The sequence below is a fragment of the Cebidichthys violaceus genome, unplaced genomic scaffold, assembly GCF_023349555.1.
Source record: "Cebidichthys violaceus isolate CVI_PGR_0920_01 unplaced genomic scaffold, fCebVio1.0.p SCAF_12, whole genome shotgun sequence".
Lineage (NCBI taxonomy): Eukaryota > Metazoa > Chordata > Actinopteri > Perciformes > Stichaeidae > Cebidichthys > Cebidichthys violaceus.
This window is the reverse complement of record NW_027176285.1, coordinates 16660809-16687998: the sequence shown is the minus strand read 5'-3', so window position 1 is coordinate 16687998 and position 27190 is coordinate 16660809. Positions and strand designations below refer to the sequence as shown.

The following is a 27190-nucleotide window of genomic DNA, read 5'->3' as shown; positions in this document are numbered from 1 at the left end:
CTAAACAGCAGAACCCGCTCAGACCTGAACCCCCGTCCACAGAGACGCACCAGGGGACGGTCAGAGAGCACGAGATCTAACAGAATGAACCCCCGTCCACATGATGAAGACATGAAGCTCTTCATCATCTTCAGCACGCGTCAAGAAGACGAGTCACTACGACGGATAAGAACACAACCTGAGCAGACGTGGTCGAGGCTCAGTACGATATGCAAATCAGGAAACAAATCAAAAACACGTGTGGATTTCATTCATATTCATGAGGGAGAGAACAAGAGGGGGGGGAGATATCCCAACACACACACACACACACACACACACACACACACACACACACTTTGTTTTGCCACCTGTGCCTTTTTTCCATCGAGGAGGTCATTTCATGTTGCCAGTGATGCAGATCTTTGTTCAGGGGCCTGAAATCCAGACTCAGATTAGTCTGACCTCAGGAACCCGGTGTTGAACCACAAGCGCTCTGATTACCTTACAAACAGTGGACCTCCCCTGAACCAACACGGTGGACCGGCCCGGCCCGGCTTCGTCACTTTGACTCACACAGACGTGTGAATGAAAGTGGACACACAAACCATCGCATGAGAGAGAGGCCCTCTTCATCACATCCCAGCATGTTCTGAGGATATCACACACACACACACACACACACACACACACACACACACACACAGCTGTGAGACAACACATGCAGGCTGCTCGGTGGAGGCTTGTTTGTCTAGCAGCGATGGAGGACAACACGTCTGCATTCCACTCCAGAAGACGTTTGTCGGAGTGGAGAGGACACGACCTCGACACGCATCTCTATCAGCCTGGTCACGCTGGATTAAGAAGAAACACACACATCAACTAATGATTCAATCACTGTGAAAGGAGTGATTTACAGGTTTCACTAGGTTTGGACATGTTAGAGACCACATGATGTCTCTTAGCTGGTAAGTATTCCAGCTCAATAAACACAGAAGTGCGCTTGACATAAATATTGGGACTTATGAGACACAAGGTTTATTACAGGACAAGGAGGCTGCTGTTCACACTGCCAAGCATTTGGTATGAGGATTAGGCAATGGACTGTTGTGCAGAACATGCATCAAAAGACACGACCATCTGTTGAATCAGACGTCTCCTCATCAACGATAACTCAAAGACATGCAGCAGCTCATCCAGATGAAGCCTCCTCACTGGAGTCACATCCAACACCAGAGCACCGTAGAGTGATCCACAAGACGACCGTTCATCACAGCAGACATACGGACTCCTCAGTGTTCTGTCAACGAAGGACTAGTCTCCAAATGTCCAAACAATCAAGTCATCCTGGATAAACCAGATCAACTGCTGGTAGTTTTACATGAACAGTTAGGCTTAGACACACACACACACACACACACACACACACACACACACACACACACACACACACACACACACACACACACACACTCCCTCTCTGCAGTTTCAGTTTCACCACAGCGTAATATGAACACATGAACAACAAGGTGCTCTCTGTCCAGCCTCCTGGTTCAGACGTTAGCGTCACATTATGTCATCTCCAGCATGTCAAAGTGAGTTGGATGTCTGTGAGCACACACTGCTCGTCGTCATGACAAACACCAGATAAAGTTAAAGCAATTCCAGAATAGACTAAATAGAGTCTTAAGAGGGACAGGTAACGTCTGCCAGCGCTGTTCATGGAATAACAGGTTTACAGGGACACAGAGAGACGTCCTCAGAGCTCATGGAGACCTTTGTGTTTTCCAAAAACGTCCAAATTGAAAGAACACTCTTATAAAAAGTTATTTATTCTGCTAAACGTCCTACAGCTAGAAGAAGGAGGAGGAGTCAGCCGTCAGGGATCGCTGCCGACCGTCATTCTTTCAATAGATGAAAGTTAGTCATCGTTCTTAACGCAACATTCCTCAGTTAAATGTGTTGCTGTTGCTTCACATATGCTGCATCATGTCCCATTACCGTCAGTAATTACAGGGTAATTGCAGGCGATTGTTTGGAGATGCCATAAAAGGTAAACGCTTGTTGGAGAAATATATTTTTCCACAAAGCTGATCTGCGTCTGTCGGAGGCAGCAGCAGCAGAGCGATAACCTCAGAGCAGGAAGTGGAGCGACTCAGAGCGAAGACTAGAGGAACACAAGAAGAACTCAGCTGTTAGGAGCTTCATGCAGGCTTGGTGGGGCAGCATCAAAAGACTAGATGTTGAGAGGACAGCCTCATGCAAATGTAACAATAAGTCACGTTCTAGAGGCACGATACGGGGGAAGAGCATACTGTACGTCTGCCCTGAGAAATAGCGGTCACTACCACGGTACATTAACATCACCTATTGGTTAATGACTGTCTGGACCCAGCGGTCACGGCCCGTGAAGGTCACCCTGCTCTGGAGCAGCAGCCCTCAGTACGGCCCCTCCATTCAGAACTAAACAAGCAGGCCGGGCAGAACCAAAAGCGTCGCTCAATTTAACGTCACTAATTCAAAAGGTCTGCTTGAGATTATTGCCCTTTTATTTTCATTTTCTCTCTTGTGACACAAGGCCTGGTAGTTGTTAAAAGAGCATGTAGTAACACAACACAGCCACAAGGTGGATGGAACCGTTGCTGCTTGTTACAGAAAAAGTATTTCATTATAGTCTATTAAAGGAACAATTCATACATCTGTACGTTCAATATGAAGCTGCAGGCAGCAGCCGGGTAGCTTAGCTTAGCATAAAGATAGGACACAGAGGAAAGGTCCAAAGGAAACGACATCCGTCTCCCGGCACCCTGAAAGCTCACAGTAATGAACACGATAAATATCATTTATTTAAACCATAAGAAGAACAACAAGCTGCTCCAGCTTCAGACATCGCACCCGTCAGACTGCAGCAATCTCATCTCAACTGCTGATTTAAAACGAATGCATGCTCACTCCATAGAAATGCACATCCTATGAACCAGTGTTGTGGCTCAGATGTGTGGTTTCACAACAGTTAGCCCACGTTAACGTCCCAAATCTAAACACAGTAAACAAGCGTCCCCGGCTGCCTGAGCCGTAAATACAAAGAATCACTGTTATTCATGGCGACTAAACAATAAGTACTTTCTGTGCTGCAGAACCAGGGTCACTTGAAATGAGGACCTTTCTTCATATTAACAATCCGTCTGCCGTTAACGGACACTTTGGCCGTGAGCTGCACTCCTGCTGTGCGTCGGCAACGTAATCCAAGAAAACCGCCGGGTTTTCAACCAGACTTACTGCTGCAAAGCACTTCAGCCTCTGGCTGGGCTTTGGCCGACAGCCGGAGCCGAGACACAAGCAGTCAGCTATAAAACGGAGTTGTGAGCGAGCGGCTTCCTGCGCCGCGTTTCCTCAGTGGAGCTCCAGACTAAAACTAATGAGATCCGACTCTGGCCACGCGTTATGAAATGTGTAATCCAGAACGGAGTCTGTCTTCTTTTACGTCACGCATCAAGTCTCAGTTACAAAGCCGCGGTGCAGAGGTGTGTGTGTGATGCTGACACTTCAGGAAATGATGCACAGCGCAGTTTCTAACTCAAACCGTTCTACTGGACACGAGCCGGACATCAGCAACCTCCTTCACACACTGATGTCCCTGAGCCTACACTCCAGGGACTATTAAAATAGTTATTTACTGAGGAGCTAGAAAAGATGACATTCAGGTTCATAAAGCTACGTGTGTGAAGTGACCGGTGCCTCTCGGTGTCCAGAAGATCAATTATCTTCAACAGCTCCTCGATGGATCTCCATGAACACTGAAAGGTATCTGATAGAAGCCTCGTCCTACACTCAGAAGACAAAGACAACTTAAAAAAGGACTTCAATCGGTAACTTCTAACACCTTCAAAGTGTTCATCTTGATGTGAAAAAACATTAGAGAGATCATTTGAAGTAATTATTATAAGTTGTGTCACGTCTGGAGGTTATCATATCTACATGTGAGCTGGATGCTGCATTATATTTCTCCTTTAACTGGTTCATGTGTTCCTATGACAGGCAGTGAGGTCATTGAGATGTGTGGTGTGCAACATGTGTGACCTGAGGCTTTGTGGTTCTCATGTTATTTTAATACTTGCATGTAGTGAAACTTAATATTCCGTCGAGGGATTGAATTAGCCGACATCGACCAACTCGGACTATAATTTTAAATAAACGCTCACTAATGTGTGTTTCCTTATGAATGAAACCTCTCCGGCCTTCTTCAACGTAGAGAGGAGAAACATCAAGAGGGGAGACACACGAGTAGATCTACAACTGCTGTATGAGACGACCGTAGGAGACGGTGTGGACAGTACGAGACGGTCTGGACAGTACGAGACGGTCTGGACAGGTGGACACACACACACACACACACACACACACACACACACACACACACACACACTGATGGTAGTGGTGAATATCATTAAATTAAATTACTGACTCACTAGTATTGAAATTCAGCAAAATACAAGCAAAACTCTCAAAGAAGGAGCAACATCTGTGCGGTCAAAAGCCACCAAACAAGAAGCCATTTTTCCAAAATGTGTTATTAACATTGAATGGTGCAGCTGTTTACAATTTAACATGGCTGGACCGGTGTGTGTGTGTGTGTGTGTGTGTGTGTGTGTGTGTGTGTGTGTGTGTGTGTGTGTGTGTGTGTGTGTGTGTGTGTTCACTGGTGCTGGCGGACATTTTCTTTGGCTAGCTGCTGTCCTTCAGGGCTGATAAATTAGCAGTTTATTCCTTTCACTTATGGGAGAATAAATGAAGGCTACACATGTACACATGGCCCAACAGTGTGCTGTGATACAAAGGCACATGAAGTTCAAACACACACACAAACAATTGCTTTCAATTAGCTGATTAACTTGTCCAGAAGATCCTGTCTCACAGTAGGAGGTGCACAAATGCTGGTGTTATGCAGAGCGGTGCTCTAATATTATTGTAATGTTGTTGAATGTGATAATGTGTTGAATACACAGAGCAAAAGTCACGGAGGCAGAAAACCCACAGCCTGCGGTTTCCATATCGCCACATCTCCTAACCATCGCAAAACCACAGCGTGACCGAGGCGTGACCACGCTACAGTCCCCCACGCTACAGCCCTCCACGCTACAGTCCCCCACGCTACAGCCCTCCACGCTACAGTCCACCACGCTACAGTCCACCACGCTACAGTCCCCCACGCTACAGCCCCCCACGCTACAGCCCTCCACGCTACAGTCCACCACGCTACAGCCCTCCACGCTACAGCCCTCCACGCTACAGCCCTCCACGCTACAGCCCTCCACGCTACAGCCCTCCACGCTACAGTCCACCACGCTACAGTCCACCACGCTACAGTCCCCCACGCTACAGCCCTCCACGCTACAGCCCTCCACGCTACAGCCCACCACGCTACAGCCCTCCACGCTACAGTCCACCACGCTACAGTCCACCACGCTACAGCCCTCCACGCTACACTCCTCTCCACGCTACAGTCCCCCACGCTACAGTCCCCCACGCTACAGCCCCCCACGCTACAGCCCCCCACGCTACAGTCCTCCACGCTACATTCCACCACGCTACAGCCCTCTCCACGCTACAGTCCTCTCCACGCTACAGCCCCCCACGCTACAGTCCTCTCCACGCTACAGTCCTCCACGCTACAGCCCTCCACGCTACAGTCCTCTCCACGCTACAGTCCTCCACGCTACAGCCCCCCACGCTACAGCCCCCCACGCTACAGCCCCCCACGCTACAGTCCTCTCCACGCTACAGTCCTCCACGCTACAGCCCTCCACGCTACAGCCCTCCACGCTACAGTCCACCACGCTACAGTCCCCCACGCTACAGCCCCCCACGCTACAGCCCCCCACGCTACAGCCCTCCACGCTACAGTCCTCTCCACGCTACAGTCCTCCACGCTACAGCCCCCCACGCTACAGTCCTCCACGCTACAGTCCTCCACGCTACAGCCCTCCACGCTACAGCCCTCCACGCTACAGTCCTCCACGCTTCAGTCCTCCATGCTACAGCCCTCCACGCTACAGTCCCCCACGCTACAGTCCACCACGCTACAGCCCTCCACGCTACAGTCCCCCACGCTACAGCCCTCCACGCTACAGTCCCCCACGCTACAGCCCTCCACGCTACAGCCCTCCACGCTACAGTCCCCCACGCTACAGTCCACCACACTACAGCCCTCCACACTACAGTCCCCCACGCTACAGTCCACCACACTACAGCCCTCCACGCTACAGTCCCCCACGCTACAGCCCTCCACGCTACAGTCCCCCACGCTACAGCCCTCCACGCTACAGTCCCCCACGCTACAGTCCACCACACTACAGTCCACCACACTACAGCCCTCCACACTACAGTCCCCCACGCTACAGTCCTCCACGGAGGGGACCAGATGGGCGAAGGAGCCAAAGGAAACAAGGAGTGTGATTTTAAGAAACCAAAATGTCAGAATAAAATAGTTGCTCCATGAGTTAAAGAGGGAAAAACGTTGAGTCAAAGCTCACCAGACAGACGTCTTGTAATAAATGTGGTTTAGGATCTAATACCATTCAGCATGTACTTAAAATGATATTTAAAGTCGGAACATTAGAGAATAATAAAATGTGTGAACGCCAGCAGTCATTCATACATCAACACAGATGCTAATTCCTTAAATTGTTCATGTACTTTTACCATATGAAACTACTCTGATTCAGAATTACACTATAGGTGCAAAGAGGTTAAATGGATGCTTGTAGTTGTATATATATGTTCACATTTAGTCCTCATTTCCATTTACAGTAGATTTCCAGCTCACCCCTCACCCTGTCCATGGCTTTGAGGACATCCGTCTCCATTTACAGCCTGTCCTCCACACCACTGGTTCACCACTGGTTCACTGCTACACAGTGCTGCAGAATGTGCTCTCTGAGCAACAGGTCAAAGTCATCTGAACAACAGTCGTCAAACCGTTCGGACTGAACAAGTCTTCAGGAGACGTTCTAAAGGAAGAGAGTCCTTCCAGTGAAGACATGTTTCACATTAGGTTCTTCTTCCGAATGAAAACAGATGACAGATCACTTTACTCTCCGTCAGCAATACTGAACATGTTTCAATGTTTGATTCGAATTGGAAAAGAAATATGCGTTTCTAATTATTCAAAGAAAGAAAAATGACACAAAGAGATGAAGGAAGAAAGAAGAGAGATGTCTTCTCTGTAAGAGAAGTGTAGTGATGTGGGATCATATCTGTTTTTAAATGGTCAAATAAACATGAATCCAAAAGCACATTCATGAACACCTACTGTTTATGTATCGCACCGCTTGAATTCATGAAGTGCAACGCAGCAGAGACACAAGAGAGGAGATGGAGAGGATGTACATCCGTCACTGAGGAATGCTCCTGAGCACCAACATGTCCTCCCCTGCTCCGCCTGTGATCACTGCTCCTTCACTGCACAGCTCCCTCTCCCTCAGTGCTGTGAAGGAGCAGGAAGGGGATTCATCCCTTAAAACAGCTACAATGAAGCAATAAGTGCATGCTTTTAATCACTCCCTACAGGCTCAAAGATGAACGATGAATGTCAGACAACACAGTGAATCCATGACAGGACCTGCAGAAGTTACTCACGACCAATAACGACGTTATTCATGATGTGGTGCAAAGTGTGGCACCGTGAAAAGTGACGCACAACAATGGCTGGCTCCAAGGCGCATGTGCTATCAATCAATCATCATCATCATCATCATCATCATCATCATCATCATCATCAATGATATTTCTATGGGACAAGTTAACAGACTAAAGTTATCAATGATTGATGTGTTGGAGCTCAGGCATTCTGGGAAAAACAAGTGATACTCATAAATAAAAAACAACGCTGTTGAAACAGGAACATCTAAAAGCTTTTATTGGTAAAAATAACTGATGAATGAGAAATAATGACCAAACAATCAAGTAATGCACACCAGAACCCGGCTGTACATCTCTGTACTAGATCCTCTCTAACTTATAAATGCTTCACTTTATCAAAGTAAAAATTAGTTTAGAGACTCTCTACATATCGTTCTATGATCTGGGAGAGCTTTAAAGCTTGGATCTACATCATTTCTAAAAACAAAAAAAATTGCTTTTTATTTGAGGCGAAAATTAAAATGTTCAATTTGTACTGTGTCTCATCTTAATGTATCTTAATGAGTTAATGAACTCTGATCAAGCCGTTTTCATTTCTAAGAAACCCAAACCCAGCTCAGAGTCATCGGGTTTAAAGAAGTTTCATTTGTAATGATTTTTTGGGGAAGGCGCAGACGAACGCCGTCGTCCCGCCGAAAAATGGCGCCAGATCAGAAAACACTTCCCCGCCCATGTGTCGCTCTGGAGCGCAAGTTGCAACACATTTTGGGGACTTGTTGAAATGGAAGAAGTGAACTCCCTCTCCGACGCTGAGCTCAGTTCATTCTGCTCTCAGCGCCGTCCTCAGGCCGGTCCACACGACCGGCACGTCTACGAGTCGACCAAAGAAAACAACAAGAATAAGAAAGAACCTAACTGCACGCGTTTCTGTATTTAATAACCAGGCCGACTAGGATCATTCGGTGCCGTTTAGATCCGAGCCGTCATTACAGAGGAATACCACAGGCCTCTTCGTCAGCTCTTTGACCCTCTGTGACACAGCCGTCGACGGTCGACAGGCTACTCATTCTCTCTGAACAGTGATAGGAAACAGATGCCGACGTCCGTCCTCTGACAGGAGACCATGCATCACTTCGGGGATGTGGGATGTGGGATGTGGGTTACATCGATCTCATCTTATAGTCTGTGTCGGTTCGTCAGCGCAGAGGAAACGCGCTTCACTGCGTAGATGATAGCAGCGGCTCCGACCTTCTCTCTGGTTGGAGGGAACAGAGCAGCAGGCACCGCGTGTCGTTTCAGGCACGTCTGACTGGCGCGATGTTCGGCGCCGTTATCTCACTCTGCATCTACCGAGCTGGATTCCAGTAAACTCTACGGGCCTGTTGAGAAACAGCTTGGCCCGCTTCCACGCTCCTTCCTCACACTATTTACATCATCGTGGTGCGTGTTTGTCTTCTGAACTAACAGCTTATCGTGTTGCCATTCCGAAAAATGATTTTCAGTTTCATACGAATGTGTTGAAGATTTGGTTTGAATGACTCTAAACGGTTCCTGCTTTGGCAGCGAGCCTCTGTGTGTTTGGTAGAAACCACTGACACACTGTTTACAGCAGAAAGTGAATTACTGGTTGAGAGTTATCTGCCAAAATCTTTTGACATGAACTGTGCTGCTCTTCTCTTTTTTTTATTCCTGTACAAAAACAAGAAGACAAGACAAGACAAGACCACTGATCAAGTCCTCTGACTGCTCCTCCAGCAGCTCACGAGGCAGCCGAGAAATAAAAGAGACGTCAAACGCCGGAGAGTCTTTCTAAATGAGCTCGTATTCTCCGTCTCCCTCGGGCGCAATCATCAGTTTTCCAGAAGTGGGTTTTTTATTCTTCCATTCTGGAATATTCTCTGTCCTCAGTGACTAAATCACGCAGTATGAGCAGCCTTTAAACTCTCTAATAACTCCATGACAGCAGAGGACGTGGGCCCATGGACACGTTGACATCAGACATACGTGACACTGGAACATCTGGAGCTAGACTGAGCTACATGTCCTCCTGAAAGATGCTACAGTTCTTATTGTCCGTGAAATCTAGACTCATTCTAGCAGGAGGAATATTTAGAGTGGTGTCGAGAACTCCTTCTTCTGTGATCACTGGAGGGACGGAGGGCAGAAGAACAGTCACGAGTGTTCGTCTGGTGTTGAAAGCTGTTTGGTTTGGGAGAAGGAGCAGGAGTCCAGCTGAGAGGATTATTCCAAAAGGTGCAGAATACATTTTAAATTTGATGCGAAAACCAGATTTGAAAACTAAAAAGGAAACAAGAGAGACTCAAAGCTTTGTAGCCAAGGTGAATAATCAAACTGTCTGAGAGTCACAATATAAATCAACGGAGAATCAACCCGAGTTCTTCTTACAAACTCCTGGTCCGCTGGAGTCTCTGTGGTTCAGTCAGAACAGGAGTAATGAGGAAAACAAACACCTCTGAATAAACTCTGTTTACGAGACACAAACAATGCTGTTTGGATCAGCCAAGAGCACGAGCAGCAGCACCACCACCACCACCACCACCACCACCATCACCACCACCATCACCACCACCACCATCATCATGTCTCACAGGGGGGGAAGAAGAAATGTTATCTACCGTTTCCATACTGGATTCCAGAGGAGAGGAGGACGGAGAGAAGCCAGTGAAGCACTTAGCACTACAAATGCCAAACATCAACCAGGAGCAGAGAGACTCTCACCTCCTTCTGCTTACTGTCCAGAGGAGCATCTCCTTCAGCGGGTCGGTGAGGCCGACATCATCTACACAAAACATGGAGCCGACGTAACCACGGCTACAAACGAGGATTATTAACGTGCCTCCATCCTGTGACGGGGAGCCTGGCTCTCATGCTGGATCGTCAGAGACGTCGCGTGACTCTTGAGGACATTCTGAATAAACTACCGTAAATAAACTTATGAAGTTAGCTGATAACTACCGAGTGAAACCTGGAAGGCCCTGAAACCTGCAGCACGGACTCAGATAAACCTCCTCTGGGTCTTAAGCTCGGCGCAGTCGTCCAGCCGAGGACACAGGAAGTGACCGGTTTGTGTTCTCAGCAGCTGTGACTATAAAGAGAAGGAGTCACATGACCAGCAATGAAGCTAAGCTAACAAAAGAACAACAACAGAAACAGGACCAGCAGTGACCCCCGGTTAACACTACATGTCACACAGCGAATCATTTTAATCAAACACTCATTGGGCTTTTAGTGAAGCACTGGTGCTGCTGCAAAAAGAAGTGATTGAAGTGCAACTTCTGGAACAGAAACTCTGCAGAACCTCTTATTTTGAGCCGAGCGTATTTAACCTACGCCTTGTAAAACTGCAAATACAAGCGTGTCATTTAGAGCCTGAACGTACAGAACCCCAGGAAGAATGAGGCTCTGGTCCTCCTCCTGTCCTGTGACGGATGCTGTCTGGGTCTCTGGCGTCTCCTCTGACGAGTGTTTGACGGTGCCACAGTCACAGGGGGGGGCTGCTGAAGAACTAGAACCTACTACTAGAACCTCCCCACTAGAACCCACACAGAAGACGTGGATCTCAACGCCTCTGAACATCGTTTTTTTTGGAATCCGCTCGTTTGCTTTCTTGCAGAGAGTCAGACGTCTTCTGTTCGGTACGACGCCGGCAGCTGATCATCTTTGCGTATCGCGAACACTAGGAAACGGAGGTCGACGGCCCGCCTGGCTCGGTCCAAGAGCAACAGAACCCAGCTCTGAAGCTCATTCACGGACGGCTTACATCTTCTTTGTTTACTCCGTCCAGAAAACAAAATGTGAAAACCAGAAAGCTTGCGGTGTTCTTGATAAATGAAAGGCAACAATGTTGGGCCTTTATTGACCTTCAGTTCACCCCACATGACTTTGTGACCTGGTGAGACGTGAATGTTCTAACTCCAGGATGAAGACGACATGAATGAAGCCGCTTCACCCCGTGAGGAAGCTTCAGTCTCACACAGACTGGAGCTGCTCTGACGTCTGCAGAGAGAATAAAGGCTACATTGAAGGTGAGTCCCGTGGGGCTTTCTGGCCATCGACCTGCGATCGCACACCTGAGTGCACGAGCAGCAGCTTCTACAGGAACACAACGCATGTCAGGAGGAGAAGCGCGGTGACTGAATGTTCCGGGGTGTGCAGACACTGCGATGCTCCAGAGTCTATAGTGAATGCCGTGTTGTTCTCCGGCAGCAGAGGCCTGCCAACTTAAACCACGCTTCTCTTTGAACTGCGGCTCAGAGTCACGCCAAGGCGCAAATTGCGCTGGTGGTGAATGACGCAAATTCCACATTCATCTTATCGAAACTGAGGTGATTAATCTGGATCTTTGACACCAGGAGGAGACTTCTTCATTAACCTGTCGAGGGCCGGAACACGTCTTCTTCTTCTTCTTCTTCCTTAAATAAACAGCTGTGGCTGCAGCCAATAACCACAAAGCAGCTGAATCATGTGGAGAATGTGTTTGGGATCAAACGGGATGTCAGGATGTCACTGAGTGCTACAGCCAGCAGAGACGGAGCCTCTCAAAGGGGACATTTGGAGGGACTAGTCGGAGGACACGTTTAATGAATGCATCTCAAAGGAGCCCGGTGGGTCTGCTTTAACTCCTTCAATAAAGGATCAGCTTCCAGCTCCTACGCGTCACGAAGACAAACTCTGTAGTCGTGAACTAAACTTATCCTGCAGCAGCGTGAATGAAAAGACGTCTGAATATTCAGTGTTCTGGTTGAAGGTGGGCCCTATGAACACAGACTAGGTTCTGACTCGTTGATCCGTTGACGCTGCGTCCTCAACGTCTGAGGAGCAACAACTAAAGCCAGAGTCAGAGCACAACGCTCACCTAAACTCACACTACAAAGAGAGGATCAAGAGGAAGATCTACTCATGTCTATGGAGCTTTGTAACATCTGGAGTGATGGACATTTTAACAACTCATCTGACTGACAGGAGAGTCATGACGTCATCAGGAGGAGGAGGTCTAGCAGCCTCAGGTGACAGCATGTAGTGATCCATGCAGTGCGACACGTGATGGGAGTTTCAACTCACTATTAAACCGTTCAAACAACATTAAAAAAAATAAATCAAAACGCACTGGACCGCAGCTCGGTACTTTCACGTGATCATAACTCCGTTTAATCAGAATGAACACATGCATCAGTCGTACCTGTAGCACGTCGTCACGTCTCCGGTGGCCTTCATGCAGGGGTACTCTGTGGTGGACACCTTGTTCTCGGAGCACTCTTCACTGTGAAACAAGAACAGGTCAGGGTTTACCACGGTTGTCTCTTCCTCTCATGTAAGAAGAGTTCCTCGTGCGGTTCTGTGGCTCCTCGTGTCCCGCAGTTACCCGGGTCTGGCGTCCTCTTCTTGGTAGGACCACAGCAACCCTCCCGAGAAGTACATGCAGGAGACGGCGAGCAGAAGAGGACTCCTGTGGAGCGTTGGTGTCATCTCATCGGTCCGGTCACCTGTAGCTGCTGACAGGAACGCGCGCTGGCGACTACCTCCACCTCACTGCTCCGACTGAAGCGGTGGAGCCCGAACGCACAGACCCTCCCCCTCTCCCCCCCTCTCTCTGTCTCTCTCTCCCTCTCTCCCCCTCTCTCTCCCTCTCTCCCTCTCTCTCTCTTCTGAGTAGTTATGAACTGTCACTACGGCGGCTAAAGTTAGCATAATGCTAACTTTCCCCTGTTTACCCCATCCGTCACCCCGCACAGGCGCGAGCGCATGAGCATCTCAGGACGCGCACACACACACACACACACACACACACACACACACACACACACACACACACACACACACACACACGCACACAAATACACACACGTATTCGCGCACACACACACACACACACACACACACACACACACACACACACACACGCATTCGCACGCACACGTTTCAGGAGAGCGCGCTCTATGTGCGTCATGACGTCTGCGTCTTTGCTGCCACCGCGTGGCTGTTTTGTGAAATGGCTGCTGCTTAATGAGGGATTTAATAAGAGGGATGAGTTCATCATCATCATCATCATCATCATCATCATCAGCAGCACACATACATGTCAGTACTTCATGTATTGAACCTCTATTTGAAGTAAGCACACGTTATGCATGAATGGATTCATCATGATTTCATGACATATGAAGAAGAGGCGGGTCACATTCAGCAGAATACAGAATGTGAAAAGAGTCTCAGCAAACTTCATGAAAGAGCAAAACCAGATTACTGGAGCGTTCCATTCATAATCTAAATGACATTTACTGAATCGGATCTGATGCATTTTAAACACATGAAGTTATGACAATATTATGCTTTTTTTTTGGTTTGTTTTCTCAGCTGAACAAACACAGAATAAACTGTTATCATTATGTCAACAAGCAGAACTAAACAGTCAAAGAGAACGTGTTGTTATTCACTCATATTCACCCAGACCAGCGGCCGTCTTCTCTGTAGCTTCTACACAAACAAAGCAGCTTAGTGTCTGTGTTTGAGTGGCAGCGCTCTGGATTTATGCTGCAAAATATCAGCCGTCGTCACAAAACAGCTGGTGAAAGAGTTGAGCGTCTAGAATAACATGTTGCAGGACAAATATTTAAAATATATGGTTTTATTATTACGTCTAAACATTAAAAGTCAAGCATTAAACCAAAACCTCTGAGGAACTTCTACAATTCAAAGAAGAACTGATCATGGAAGAAGTATTCAGCTGCTCTGCTTCAGTAAAGGAGCAATAATACACCTTTAAATGGCTCTAATACAAGAAGTATCAACACCATGTATGAGAAAAAGAAGCACACAGTTCAGATACTCTGATACATGAACGGTGCTTCAGACCCGGACCTCCACCAGCAGGCCCGGTCTGAGCACAGACGCCGTCCAGAGAACCCAGAGAGGTCCTCAGAGTGTCAGGGATGCAGAGCTGGATACAGGGAGTTTGGATCGCGGTGCCGCTGAGGAGCCGGTAAGAGATATCTCCTGGTGAAACAAGAGGCCGGCGGTGTCGCTTACAGCCACTATATGAGCTCTGTGGGGTCAGTCAGGTGTGATTTAACTTTAGTCAGAATGTCTATTCAGGTGGATCCTCTACAATAGTTCCCATTACAATCATGGTGGTTCTTCAATTGAAAGGGAACCGTGCCTTTAACAGCATCACCGAGCAGAGAACCAGCACCTTGAGTCTGCCTCAAAGGACCCGCTCAGGCACGACCTCTTCAGTCCGAGGGAAAGCAGTGGGTTCATTACAACAGAGCCTCTCCGGCTCCACCGGCCGCCTGACGGTGCAGTTCAACTTCCGGCCACTTGATGGCCCTTTCAACCAAGAGATCCCACCCCCGCCCCTCTATCGCCACCATCGTCATCGTTGCCCACAAAATGGATGACAGCTTTTTTAGAAATGCCAGGGTGCGTCACGACTCCGAGGTGCACACGCCGTGCCGTTCATGTTCCACCTGTTCTGACGCCTCGGCAGCAGCGAGAGGCAGAGGACCGTCGCGTCTGCAGCAGCACCAGCAGCCAATCAGCGGTGCAGCCTGATCCTGAATCAAAGCCACAGGGCCAGTGACCTCACTGTGATGTGAACATCCTTCCACATATTAAATCATCGTCTGTGACTCTTTCGCCTTGTCATCAATTTCCAGAAAACAATGCAGAGCAACAAAGGAAGCATGTCTGCCCTTTAGTCTGCTGATGTAATAAACTGCTTTCATTGTGTTTCTGAGTTTAGTTAAAGCTGGTCTGACGTGACTTTTGGCATCCTTGCTTTAATCGGTCCTCTCTCTCTGTTTGTGTTCGTCTAGTTGCCGCATTCCGAACTTACCTTTTGAGATTATCTCACCGTGTATTTCCTGTTTCACTGTTTCACCAAATCACCGTCAGTCTTGTTAGTCTGAGCTGGGTTTCTCTCCTGACCAGGAGCGGTTGTTTGGAGCACAGGTGGACTGTAGGTAAAACTCTTATTCTAGCCTTGCTGCTTCGACGGGGACAGAATCCATAACACCACGAAGAGCACAAATGGACCGGAAATGAAATCAGAGCGAAGACAGGCGATCCGGGGAGAAAGGACACAGTTGGAAGAGTTTATGTGGGAACAAACAAAAGACTGACAGTGTCTGTGACGGACCTGGTTCCCCTTGATTGAGGAGCTGTCCTTGACAGTTCTGCAGGAGGCTGTAACGGTTTGAACTGGAGAAAGGTGGAGCAGAACTACACTTCTAAGCCAACATGTGATGGTTTAAGGGCTGCATTGCACCACATGGACTTGGTTTGGTGGTTTGACAAGACAACACCTGAGAAGAAAGAAGCTCCAGCTCACTGACGAGCTGTCCAGTGAGAGCAGGAGCTGAGAGAAACCTGTTCAGCGCCTTTTAAAGTCCCCCACATTGACATCAGCATCCAACTTCTGGTGCTTAACGGATGCTTCACACTGCGGGGCTGCAGCAGTGGACTACACACACACACACACACACACACACACACACACACACACACACACAAACGCACGCGCACGCACGCACGCACGCACGCACGCACGCACACACACACACACACACCTCTTATCCTCTAAACGCTCTCAACATATGGGATAGCAAAACTCCCCTCTCTCTGTCTGCCTCTCTCTTCACAGTGCAGCACTGCAGTGCCTCTCTGCACATGCCCAGACCGAGCGGGAGAGCGCCACAGCAAGTTTGAGCTCACCAGAAACGTGAACAGGCTGCCTCTCAGACGCGCTCACGTACTCGTGAACAATACGTCTCATTGGACACAAGTGGAGACGAATCCCTCAGCGTGTTGAAGGGTTAATACGCGAGAATCAAACCTGTGACTTCCTGTTCACAGAGACTTCTTTAGTCTCAAGGTCACTCTGCCTCCCACAAGCTTCTGATGCAAACTGTTACCTAGTCGCTGCAGCTTTAGTCTCACACTACCTCTATGATATCTGCTTCTCTAGAGTTCTCTTTACTAAACATCTACTTCACTAGTTTACATCTCAGCACGATTCCTTTATATATACATCTATATATATATAGATATATATATATATATATATATATAGATGTATATATTAAATCATGAATACATTTTGCCGGGTGTCTGATCTCCAGGCCGTGTGGAGCTCTTGGTGACTTTGACGGTCAGACGCTTCACTGTTAGTAATCTTGGTGGTCTCACGTTTTACTCTATTCTGCCTCTCCGCCATGGTAATAGACCATTATTCATTTTGCTTGTTGAATCAGAAATAGACCAACGATGCAGCCGGGGAGGATACAAAGATGTGATTCATAACTCACCAAAAGACTGGATGAATGGGAGTAGAAGAGAATGCATTAAGTTGTGAAAAGGTAAGAAGGAGACATGTGGGTGTGTTGGTTGGGCTGGAACATCATAGGAATATGTATTCATATGTTTAAAGATGCTTTTGCTGCACGGGACATGATTGAGTGTTCGGGTAGAGGAGTCTGCATGTGGTCTTAGAGGATAGGTTCACACATTTCAGTCTTAAAACAACATTCACAGGCTGCACAGCCGCCGTCCCTGAGCTCTCACTGCTCCAGCAGAGGAGCAGGTCAAGGCAGAGCCTCCTCCCCGTCGTCTCAGGGAGAGCGTCACCGAGACTCTACCGCTCCCTGCAAACACACCAGCTGCTCAAAGGGTTACCGGTGACTCACACAAGGTGTAATGTGATGTGTCAGGAAGTCTTGCTTTTCAGCCGCTGTATGCGTGCATGCCCACGCACACACACACACACACACACACACACACACACACACACACACACACACACACACACACACACACACACACACACACACACACACTTCTGGAAGAGCGACATGGATACGAGGAGGATGACAAACATGATGATTGTCCGTATAACAGTATCTTCAATAACTCATCCAAAAATGCTGTTGCACAGTATGCATGTATTTATTTATATGTCTTATAATCCTACAAATTCAATCTTATAGATTCTCTGTGGAAACAATCAAAATCTGGACTAAGCCGATTGTAAGCCCCCCCCCCCCGTCGATTAATACACAAGAACAGTGTAACAATAGCGGTGAGGTTGTACTTCACTTCCAGTACAGTACATGTCACTGCGATCGATAAATCAGCCTCAGTGAAATGTGTCCTTGGGACGGACACATTTCACTGCCCCTCCCTGCCATTATGTCTCTCCACCTCCTCTGGATCTCCTGGCTCATTTTTACTGCCCCTGACACACATGCACACACACACACACACACACACACACACACACACACACACACACACACACTTGGTCCCTCCTTGAATTCATCCTTCCTCGTCTTCCTCCTCCCATATCCAGATACTCATTGATAAAGGAATGTGTTGGTCTGTTTCGACCACCCTCTTTGACAAAGTGTGTGTGTGTGTGTGTGTGTGTGTGTGTGTGTGTGTGTGTGTGTGTGCAGCAAAAACAAGTTAGCAAACCCATTAAGAGTGAAGTGGACGTTGCTGATTGGCTCCACCTCCAGTGAAATGCGTGACAGCACTGCTGGATGGATTATTTAGTTCCACTGTAAATGATCTGATGTAGAGCCGGAGAACAGACGGTTGGACCGGTGCAGAACAAGACTGCATGTAAAATAATGCATTAGGACTTCACCCACACATATGAATACATTGTATGTTTCTAAGCAAAGTTTCTGTTGTAGTTCTACAGTCATAGTGACACATTAGCTTCCTTCCTCGTCTCCTCCTCACCTCCTCTTTTCGTTACCTCTTCCTCTGGTCTCTCCCGGCTCTCTCTCAGCTCTTAGGACGATTGCTCCTCTGGGCTCCCTGCTGGTGATCAGGACCAGCACAGGTCTGGTTATACGGCTCATCATCATTTGAATTAGTTCTGAAGCATTAGGCGGAATTGGTCCCGGGTATTAGAGAATTTATGGCCCGGTTGAGGCAACAGGCACCAGCACACCGAGACACGCCATTTAGCCCGGGAAGCTATTATCAGACCCATTTGTTTCCTCTCACTGTCACGGGAGAGTCACACAGTCTTCATCAGTCACAGTCTTCATCAGTCACAGTCTTCATCAGTGACAGTCTTCATCGACGCTCCACTCCAGCAGTCGTTACTTCAACATTACCTTCAGGAGGCTTTGATTCTCTTTTACTGGACCAGACACCTGCTCTAGAGAAAACTTCTCATCTCCCGCTGATCATATCCTGATAGGTCTTTGTATGGAATTACTCCCAGAGTTCACACTTCTTTTGAGCGCCGGCTGTACTTCCACATTGTTCGTGGTGCCAGGCATCATTTCTGAATGTGTTATAATAACAATAATTGCAAAATAAACCAATTTTTCCCCACTTGGCCTCATTAAATCACAATATACAGAGCAGCCTTTATAACAGGTAGGGAGTGCAAATGTGATGAAGGTGACAAAATACAGAAATTAGTAGTCGTATTAATAGTACTGTACCCAAGCAGAGGTCAAGCTTTAGCTTTCAGGCTTTACTGCTGAGATGCTTTTGCATTTTCTGCCTTTTTCACCAAATGTTTTTTGGAGAGATGTTAATAAAACCATAAGCCATCATCGGTCTGCTTTTGTAGAAAGCTTGAATTCTCAGCAGCTTTCGTCAATAACACTTCCAAACACCAGATCATGTAATTACTGCCAAAACCCTGTGACAGGTTTGCACTTTACGTCGTCTCCTGAGTCAGATGGTTCCCCGTCAGATATCGGTCCAACATTATGTGTGCTGTTGCTCATTTGGGCTGATAAACTCTCCGTCCTCCAGCTCATGCAGCTTCACCGTCCGCCGTCTCAGAGGTCACCAGCTGATTGTATCGGCCGATTGTATTTCATGTCAGCTGTTGGAGGTGTCAATCACGCGGACCGCAGCCAGCAGAAGTACTCACAGTTCTCTTATTCTAATTGATTTACCCTTCAGAAATGTCACAATTGGTTAGTCACATTCTAAATGTCAGTACGGTGGCAACAGTTGGGCGAGAAGTAAACAGAAAGTCGAGCTGACTGCGTAGGCGGTGGCCACAGCTCAACACTACTGTGGGTCTCACACTGTGGGCTTCCAGCTGTTCAGTCTCACATCAGAACAAAGGCTGCTTGGATTCAAGTAGGGAGCGTCCTCCAGTCTCCGTCTCCGTCTCCACAGAGGACGTACAACCGCATGCTGCTTTTAGATGCTGCAACATATGCAACATATAGCCCAAATTCAAAAGTCGTGATGATCTACTGGCTTTTCTTATACTATCTAGACACATTCACACACACACACACACACACACACACACACACACACACACACACACACACACACACACACACACACACACACACACACACACACACACACACACACCTCCCTGCAGCATGCTGATAAGGTTTCCCCATCAGTCAGCTGCAGCTGCAGCACTTTCTCTACTGCGGGACACAATGCCCATCCTTGAGGACACCTGCACAGTAAATGATCTCTGGCATCTATTTACATATATGCTATATGTATATATGCTATATGTATATATGCTATATGTATATATGCTATATGTATATTTAAAGTGAAAGAAAGAGCGCTGACCGTGATCAGTTAGGATGTGTGGCCTCAATGCAGCTTTAATGTGTCCCGATGAGAGACGGGACGAAGACGCTCACAAAATCAAAATCCCGTCTTTCCCCAGTTTAGCGGTTTATTATTTCCTTAATCTTTCCTGATCATTCTGTTTGTACAATAGTATTCACATATTTACAATTCATATGACTCTAAGAGTTCAGGTTGTTCTGTTTTGGTACCATTTAGATGTAATGGCATCAAAAGATCCCCTAAATTGAACTTCCTGTTCCACCATGTTGTTGATTCTTCCTCGAGGCAGCAGGAAGCAGGAAGAGAACGCCCTGAGGACACACGCTTTAACCCTAAACACCATATCTTAAAGTAAGGGCAAGCTTAATGCATTGACAAGATGGAATCAATGTGCAAAATGTTTTGTGAACGTTCCACGCTTCTTCAATCATTCAAATGAAACACCGTCTACATGTGACCCTGATTACTTTAAAAGAAACAACATTTGAATTATGACAACGTGTGTTTTGTTACATATATGCATGTATATATACACACACGTATATATGGGGCTGATCTTCACAAACTTATGAAACACAGTGACTGAGAGTTCACACCTCTGGTCAGCTAATAGACCGTTACAGCAGCTGGAGCGCTCTGAGGAGCAGCGGCCTCGTGGCTCTACCTCTGAACATTGCCACTGTTCAACTCCTCAGGATTGCATACGATTACTCTGTTTGTCATCCGCAAAGGACAAACATTGCCTTTACACTTCAACTGTTTATGCACAAATGAGTGTACAGTGCAGGCCTCACAAGCAGTAATAATAACCTCCTGAGTGTGATGTGCAGCGATGCATTGTGCTCCTGAGGAGGCGCACAGCGTGACACATGGTTAACTAACTGGCTGCTTATTCAGCGCGCATGAACATCACTCTGAAGCGGTTTTCACACTTCACACATGCGTCTCCGTGGATACTTGTGCTGCACTCCTTCTCTCTGCTGAACGAGCACCAGCAAAGAAGCTAATGAACATGCGTGTAAATATATGCATAAACTGTAAGCATTGCATATCAAACTCCCCTCACGCTCTGCGTATTGTTCAGAACAGTTGAAGCCCTCAAGCCGTTTGAATAATGCATCACACAGCGGCGCTCAGGTCAGAGCTGGGAGGCGGCGGCGGTAAATACAGCATCAATATGGATTAGTCTCATGCAGCCTCGTCACTGGAGTCTTTGGCCACTTCGCTCTCTCTCTCTCTCACCTCAGCCACATGGTCATCTCACTCTCTCCCTCACACACACACACACACACACACACACACACACACACACACACACACAGAAACACACTCACACACACACACACATTACTTGTAGGGCGTGATTGCATAACACTGACGCTCACAGCTGCTGGTTTATCATTTATTAATGCTTCTTCCAGTAGCATAATTTGCTGTGCTCTGCATAGGACAGTAATAATTCAGGTGATATGCTGAAATGTGCGAGATGAGACCAGGAAATGGATCTGACTGGATTTGGGAGCGAGTCGGGTGTTTCCTCTCCCTCACTACACATGGAGGGGTCATTCATCATCAGTCCATACATGGTGAAATAATCTGCTGAAACCACCAGAGAACGCTCACTGAAACATATTGAATATAGGAGGACATGTTCGGCTTGTAAGCGGATGACTCTCTGACTCTGCTGTCGTATGTGTAATGTGCTGTTTGCACGCACTGAAGGCCAGGAAACACTACAACCACCATCACCATGTAGACATGTGGGGACGAGCAAACACTGTGGGTCAGCTGGAGGGCTGGTAACTATATGAAATGAAGTACGTGGATTGGTTTAAGCACCTGCACATGTCATCCTTCTAATTAAATGAGCAGGGATTCAGGCTCAAGGACAGAGGATGGCGGTGACAAACTTGAAATTCAGAACATGAAAGAAGGAGACGGAGAGGAGAAGGAGAGGGGAGGGGGGGGGGGGCACTCCAAGACAGGGCAGGATGAGAGTCCTTCACAGCGCTGAGACGCTGTTGAAGGCGGGAGAAAGAGTAGAAGTGCAGAAATCAAAGCTTCACTGCAGCATTCTGCACAAACCGCTGGCTACAGAGTGTTTCACTAAATCAGCCGTTAAGAGATGAACGCACCAATGACTTTCACCAGGTCAGCAAAAAAAAAACCTCTTTTCATCTGTTCATCAGAATTCAATTTGGCATCATCAGTTGACTTATGGCGAGGATGGACTGAGGGCACATGCTCTCTTCATGCTGCTATGGATGACTGATGGGTGACGTACAGGACTTTATGGTCCAGAGCATCCGGCCTGAGGGGAGCTCCTCTCAGTGCAGCGTGTTCTACATCACCATGGCGATACATCCTCCCCTTGGTTCACAATACGCCGAAGAAGAAAGAAATATATAAGCTATTGTACAATTCTTTTTATATTCTTCTATATTTTGCTATATGAGGATTTTAGCTGGATTTGGTGGATTCAGGTCCTGGTTTTGGGGCGATAGATCGGCGCACTGTTGCACTTAACATACAGCACAGTAGTTGTAGCATTGATCTGGCATGACATCTGTCGGAATTAACAACCAGGGTTGTGTTCCGTCAAATATTATGCCTACAGTGTTTAGCGTGACAGAACAGCGCTGAGACAAATCCAAATAGAGCATTTAAGTGCTCAAACTCAAGACGCCTGCAGAGCAGCACCAGCCTGACAACTTAAGTGGCTCTGCGTTTTGACCTGCCCGAATCCGTGCAGCGCCATTACCAACTGAAAGTCTACTGAAGCCGTCGAATAGACTCGCTGGATCTCGGCTGATGACGCTTCCTGTGCAATCGCACCGCAACAGCTTGCCGTCTTCCACCTGTGGACGAATCCCCAGTCAGCCACCGCTGATGTTCTGCACAGCAGGGAAACAGAGAATGATGGCAGAATGAAATCTGCATGCATTCTAGACGAGACACGACAACAACAACAACAACAACAACAATGTTTCAGGCTATCAGGAGGACCCTGAAGGATCACTAAAGGTGACTGTAGATACAGTAAGGGCTTATTATAAGGATGACAACGGTGGGAAGTGATAGATTAGGACCAATCACACTAGTGATCAAAGATGGTCTATCGCTGGAGTTAGATATATATATCAGTTAACTACATGGATCAGAGGCATTATAAACCCTGAGCTATCAATGACCCCATGCTCTGTCCAAGGACCTCGTGTTCCTTCCTGTCCTGTTCCATAACTTCTACTCTCCCCAGCGTCAAGATGACAAGAACAAAATGGAAGTCGCTCTGTTCTGAGGATACGCTGCGCTGAGCAAGTCAATAGCATGAGCCGTGAGAGGCTCTGACTCATGTCGCGTGTGAAGACTAGCTGGACTCAGCAGTGCGGGACTGAAAAGCCTTCACGGACCTCAAGGGTCTTCAGGTCAGCTCTCATTCAGGTCTCATTGTGTCCTGTCCACACTACTGTTTAACATCTACACGAGTTAATACAACATCAGGCCTGTGGTCGGTGATCCGACGATGTAATGTGACGAACGCTCTCAAAGACAGTCATTGACTCGACGCAGACATCACTTCACCTTCTCAGACAGCTGCAGTATATTGAGTATTGATTGAAGTAATTGAGGCAATATGCAAGGGCAACGTTTTCTCCAGAGGTTGCTGTGAATGATTTAAGGCCTCTTGGTTTGGATTCAAAGGATTCTACTGGACAACAGAACACGGTCAGCGGTTGGTCGGCAGCAGACTTCTTTGTTTGACTTCTTTAGCCACTCATTAGCACAAAAAGCTAAATATCAAATGCAGACATTCCTCTCTTTCAGGACTTTAACGTCCCTTCCCATCTGGTTAGAGTTAACCGTTGCAGAAAATTAGAAACCATTATCTCCGTGCAGTGAATCATCTTGATAGACCATAACCTGCCTGTTAGTTCGGCGTACAGCCGAGTCTCCTAACTGCTCTCACTGATCCTCTTTTATCACCTGAGCCTTTGTTACATTCTGCTTCGTGGGCCCATCTCACCGGCTCCTTTTAATGTCTTCATTTCTTTCTTTTATTGTGTTTTTATGCTGCCGCGCTGCAAAAAAAGACTTTTCCTCTTGAGGGATAATGAAGACCTGAACTGAGAGTTTTCACACACGTTACAGTCGCCACTTTGTCGGGCAAGAGAATCAACAAAGAGAAGAAGGAAGTGATTGAAGTGATTGAAGTGGAGCGGTTTGAAATGTGTCCTCACAGAGGTCAGTCCTCAGTGGAGTCGACACCAGACAGGACTTTGTACAAAACAAACCTCTAGATTAGTGCAGCAGGCTGGCTTTAAGTCAGGGTAGAGAGGGTTTATACCAAGAATGAGAATATAGTATAAATATCATCATTTTATCTCTTTATCTCCTTAAAAATAGGAACCGTCCATGAAATGGCTCACATGTAGAATGGTCGTTCATGTCATTTGAGGTTTGGCCGGTGGTGTTTGTCGAGTAACAACAGCTCCCCTCTCCTCAGTGAAACCTCTGGGATGCTCAAAAGCAAACGCTGATCCAGAAATAGCTTTCCTCCAATGTCAGGGTGACGAAGAGAAACGTTCCAGAGCAACATCTGAGCACAGCTTGCACACAAACACTCACACTCACATCGAAGCAGAGGCAGGAAGCTCACCTGCTCTGGTAGGTGTTATTATTATGTAAATCGATTGAATCCATATGATAAATGTACTGTACAGAGGAACAGATGCAATGTGCTTCACCGCCGGTCTTATCACCACTCCCAGACACAAGCAAACAGCTGATTAATGGCCGTCAGCCACGTGAATCCTCACGGCACGCCTGGGAGCACATGAACGGACGGGGCGTGACCAAGACGACGACACAGAGACGAGAGCTCAGAGTCTCCACTTCTGCACCCAAAGAAGCTCTGAAGCACCACCGCCGACGATCAACTAGTCAATCTTTTTGTTGATTGATTCATAACAAATAAATGAAAACTTTCAAAATCTAAAAAAGATGATTCTGCTTCGTCAGTGTGGCTGAAACAAGCAGAGCAGCACAGGCATGCAGGCAGCTCTGTGCTGCTCTGAGCTAAATGCTAACATTAGCATGCTAACATGCTCTTAATGAGTGGATTGTGGTGAATGTCTTAACAGTCGACTTGTAAAAGCTGCCACGGTTTGCTATCATGGTGTCACTTTGAGGTTTTATGATGATTTTTGGGGAAATACAGTGAATCACACTTTTTTTGACCAGAATAGTCTTATCATGAAAACACAAAGTGTGAGTTTGAGGTATTTTGTCATAAGATAAAGTGTTGGATAACTTCAAACGTGTTGCCTGATGATGGCGTTAGATGTCAGGGGAGTGATTACAGTTCATCCTCAGGGGAACATGAACTTCTGGAACCTCACGGTGGCGCTGTAGAGGAAAGGTCAGGGGGTCACCAAAGCAACTTCGGACAGAATGTTTGAGAATCACGGACGTCTGCCACATGTCATGCGGTCCATGTGATGGTTGTTGAGGTATGGAGGGAGAGCGTGATGCAGACAGCCTGTCGTGATGCAGCGACCTCGCTGACCCACTGCGTAACGACCACATGGCCACTTATTACCTCAGGCTGCTCATCGGCGCCCGGTGGGTCACTTTCACGCCACATCTGTACACGTCCCATCATTCTGTGATGTAACGCTTCCCCCCGATGACGCAGGAAAGGGTTCAGAGCTTCTGTCGGAGCAGTCCTGGGGGGGGGGGCACGCAGACGGCTTTCTGCTTAGTCTTTCCTTCATGAAGGCCTCTCCCTTCTATAGCGAGGATCCAATCATGTCTGATGTAGTACTCCTGATGTTCACACAGATAAAATGACACTCTTGACGCCACAATTTCCTTCAACATTCGTTCTTGTGTGAAGATCGCGGTTTATTTGAGGCGTAGTCAGAAATCTCATGAATACGTAAAATGCTGCTTTGTGGCAGCAAGATGTGGGCCCAGAGAATACACTCTTATTCATGTTCTTTACAGAATGTCCAAAATATGTCCCAGTACTTTTATGAAATATGTATGAATAGTATAAATGTGTGTAAGCTCGTTTGAAATAAAGCTCTGGCCTCACTTCACAGGCCGTCTGAGGAACCACATCACTACTATGATGGCAGAAAGGGAATGCATTTAGCAGGTCTCTGTTGGGCCAACCTTAATGCCGGATTATATCGGGATTGCGTACGACATCTGCCGTGAGAGCAGCCAAGTAAACTGAACAATATGACTGGTGAATGCCACAGATGGGAAAATTAATCTGTTGACCCTCGGAAGTCAAGAGAGCGAGTTTAAGACGTGCCGACATGCTGCAACAGAAGCAACATTTAAAGGAGCGGGAGTTACTGCAGGTGAGAAGGTTCTGGGATTGTAAGTGAAATACAAACGTTGTGAACAACAGTCCACAGTTCCAACTGTCCATGAGTTAAAGACAAGGTGCATGTGGACATCATGGAGGTCCTGTAGCTCAGGCTGTGTGGTGGACCTTTGGTACTGTCAGTGACACTAGAAGCAGTAGGATGAAGAGCACTAGGAAACAGCAGCAGTAGCAGCACCATAATGGAATTACATCAGATCGCTTTCATATTTTATTTGGGGGAAAAAAAATGAAAGCTTATGTCGTCTAACAGACGGTTCAGGATCCCACAGCTTAGACTTAACAGGCTGCAGAGGTCATTCACTTCTCAATCCAGTAAATTACAAATGCATGTTCCGTACATGTGAACGTGGGTTCTCATGGGTTCTATGAGGTTCTTCTCCACGCTGAGACGGGCCCGACTCTCTGTACGCACCGACCGAACAATCCGGTCACTCCCTCACTCTGGAGATGTACGGAGGAGAAAAACAAAGGGGAGAATCATAACGTTATCATTAATGTGGTTATGAAAACTACAACAAAAAAATCAATTCATAAGGGATTTTCTTTAATCTGGCCGGGTTTAACGAT

General features: G+C 47.2%; 1 protein-coding gene across 1 annotated transcript in view; it reads right to left on the bottom strand.

The window, feature by feature from the left end:
• Positions 1-13204, bottom strand: part of ccbe1 (collagen and calcium binding EGF domains 1) — a 22574-nt gene extending 9370 nt beyond the window's left edge. Inside the window, exons 1-2 of the mRNA XM_068706795.1 lie at positions 13004-13204; positions 12821-12901 (exon numbers count right to left, since the gene is read on the bottom strand). Of these exons, the coding sequence (XP_068562896.1) occupies positions 12821-12901; positions 13004-13107 (185 nt within the window). The 5' untranslated portion in view covers positions 13108-13204. The remainder of the gene's footprint in view (positions 1-12820; positions 12902-13003) is intronic.
• Positions 13205-27190: the final 13986 nt, after the last annotated feature.